This window comes from Aplysia californica, unplaced genomic scaffold (genome assembly GCF_000002075.1).
Source record: "Aplysia californica isolate F4 #8 unplaced genomic scaffold, AplCal3.0 scaffold01914, whole genome shotgun sequence".
NCBI lineage: Eukaryota > Metazoa > Mollusca > Gastropoda > Aplysiida > Aplysiidae > Aplysia > Aplysia californica.
Window position 1 is genome coordinate 3994 of NW_004799184.1, and position 2595 is coordinate 6588.

The 2595-nt window shown below is 43.9% G+C and overlaps 1 protein-coding gene across 1 annotated transcript; it reads left to right on the forward strand.

Moving 5' to 3' along the window:
• Positions 1-2094: 2094 nt before the first annotated feature.
• Positions 2095-2589, forward strand: LOC106014030 (the record flags this gene model as incomplete). The annotated part of the gene is given in 1 exon segment (XM_013091034.2): positions 2095-2589. A coding segment is annotated over 1 exon segment (210 nt), but the record flags the coding sequence as incomplete, so codon positions are not given.
• Between the last annotated feature and the right edge of the window lie 6 nt (positions 2590-2595).

Consider the following 2595-nt stretch of genomic DNA (forward strand, 5'->3'; position numbering starts at 1 on the left):
TCTGTATTGAATCAGTCAAACAATGGTCCTGTGACATGTTCAAACGTGTCTGTATTGAATCAGTCAAACAATGGTCCTGTGACATGTTCAAACGTTTCTGTATTGAATCAGTCAAACAATGGTCCTGTGACATGTTCAAACGTGTCTGTATTGAATCAGTCAAACAATGGTCCTGTGACATGTTCAAACGTGTCTGTATTGAATCGGTCAAACAGTGGTCCTATGAAAGGCAAGCACTGGAGGTAATTGGATAAGTAAGACTGACGCATGTCATGATCAGACAGGATAGCAGCTGAGAGGTGTGAAGTTTTGACCACTGCTTGCCGATCGGACAAGCGATCCTTGATCCCACCGGCTGGGCCTCTGAAAGACTCTCCCGTCCCACCCCCCACCCCCCCTCCCCTAACCTTGCTGTGACTAAACCTAACGTTCTGTGGAGCCTAGCCTAGAACCCTCACTAGACCTAACATTTCCTCTGTGGTTGACCGTGTCAGCGTTCTGTGAACAGTAGCCCAGAACCCTCACTAGATCTAACGTTCCGTGAAGCCTTTCCCAGAACCCCCACTATAGTGAGGTGATAAATTCGTGGCACAACTTATTGTCAAATATCTCCTCAACTTTCAAACATAGTCTCCAGCTTTGGCAAAATAACTTGTATCAATTTGTCCTAACAGATCAATATTCTTGTAAACGCCTGTTACTCTCTTGTAACTCCTCTAATCTTCGGAACTTATATAACCTTATTGTGTTGCAAGTGCCGTAAAACAAACTAACACCTGTTAGCTTTATTCTAGAAAGTTCCTTAAATAATGACCGTTAATGACAAATCCCAATGGATGGTTTCTGCAGATGGTCAAAGGTTCACACCCGATGACCTGAGATAAGAAATGGTTCCCCTTTCAAAAGCAAGTCTGTCCTTTGTTGTCATCATTACATTGTGCTTATTGGGCGCACGTTTGGGGAGCATTTAGTGAAAAAAAGTGTTCTCTCAAACATGTATTTTTTGTCACAAGTTTTGCCGTTACAAAGTGTCATTGGTGAGCTATGACGTAGGCCATGATAATATCTGTACACAACATGTGTGGGAAGTGCTGTTGCTGTGAACAATCCCATGTCCCGCTCGGCGGAGATTTGTCGTATTTTGTATTAATTGTGAGGCATCGTGGTGAAATGAGGCGCTCGTCAAAATAATGAAAGTCGAGGAACTGTCAGTGTCCCGCAGGTTTGGGAATTTTTTATCAATTTCTTGTTGTTTTGGCTTCGCATCTTTCATGCCCATAAAAGAACTCATTCCTGTGTGTGTTTTACTGAAACACGTTGATTAAAGGCAGAAAAGATGTACATTTTCAGATCCACGGACTCTCAAGCTAAGGAAAGAACTCAAGGTTGGCGGCCATTTTCTTGCTAATTTTTCCTCTGAAACCTGGCGCCCCCCACCCCCTTCAATGGCCAAAATTGTGTCGATAGTGCCGTAAAACATCTACCCAATCAATCAATCAATGGCCAATATCTTGACGTGTATCGGAGATAAACGGGTTGTCTTTTCATTGATGGCCAATATCTTGACGTATCGGAGATAGACGGGTTGTCTTTTCGTTGATGGCCAATATCTTGACGTATCGGAGATAGACGGGTTGTCTTTTCGTTGATGGCAAGACAAATGAATGACCTTTCAGATGATAGCAATAACTGCATATGTCCAATAACTGACGAGCGCCTGGTTCCACTGCATCATGAAATAATTTATAAAGAAAACATTTTTTAAATAAGCCTCAATTGTTGTGGAAAAATTTGATGAAGATAAGACAAATTTGTACAAACTGCTGGACAAAGTATGGGTGACATTGATTCTCCCAAATGTTGAACCACACTATAATCTTATCTTGTCCTGTGTGGTAGTTGACACAGTGATAGTTGACACAAATGTTGGACCACATTACAATCTTATCTTGTCCTGTGTGCTAGTTGACACAGTGATAGTTGACACAAATGTTGGACCACATTACAATCTTATCTTGTCCTGTGTGCTAGTTGACACAGTGATAGTTGACACAAATGTTGGACCACACCACAATCTTATCCTGTCCTCCCCAGAATTGTTCTGCCGGCGACAACAACAGCGACAAAGACAAGCGAGCCAGCAACGGCTACTACCACAACCCCGACGGCCTTCTCTACATGACCTTGGCCTCGGCGGGGTCAGCTCAAGGTCAGGGCGCCTCGTCCAAGTCGCCGGTTCGTCACGCCAGGAAGGAGGAGCCTGTGGAGTATACCAGCCTCAAGTTCACCGCTCAGCCTCGCTAGGCTCACCTCGAGATCATCTGTGTGTCACCTGTGTGTCACCTATGTGTCTCCTATGTGTCACCTATCTCACATGTCACCTATGTGTCACCTATCTCACCTGTGTGTCACCTATATCTCACCCTTGTGTCACCTATCTGACCTATGTGTCATCTATCTCACCTATCTCACCTATTTGGCACCTATCTCACCTATGTGTCACCTATCTCACCTATGTGTCATCTATCTCACCTATCTCACCTATGTGTCATCTATCTCACCTATGTGTCACCTATCTCACCTATGTGTCACCTA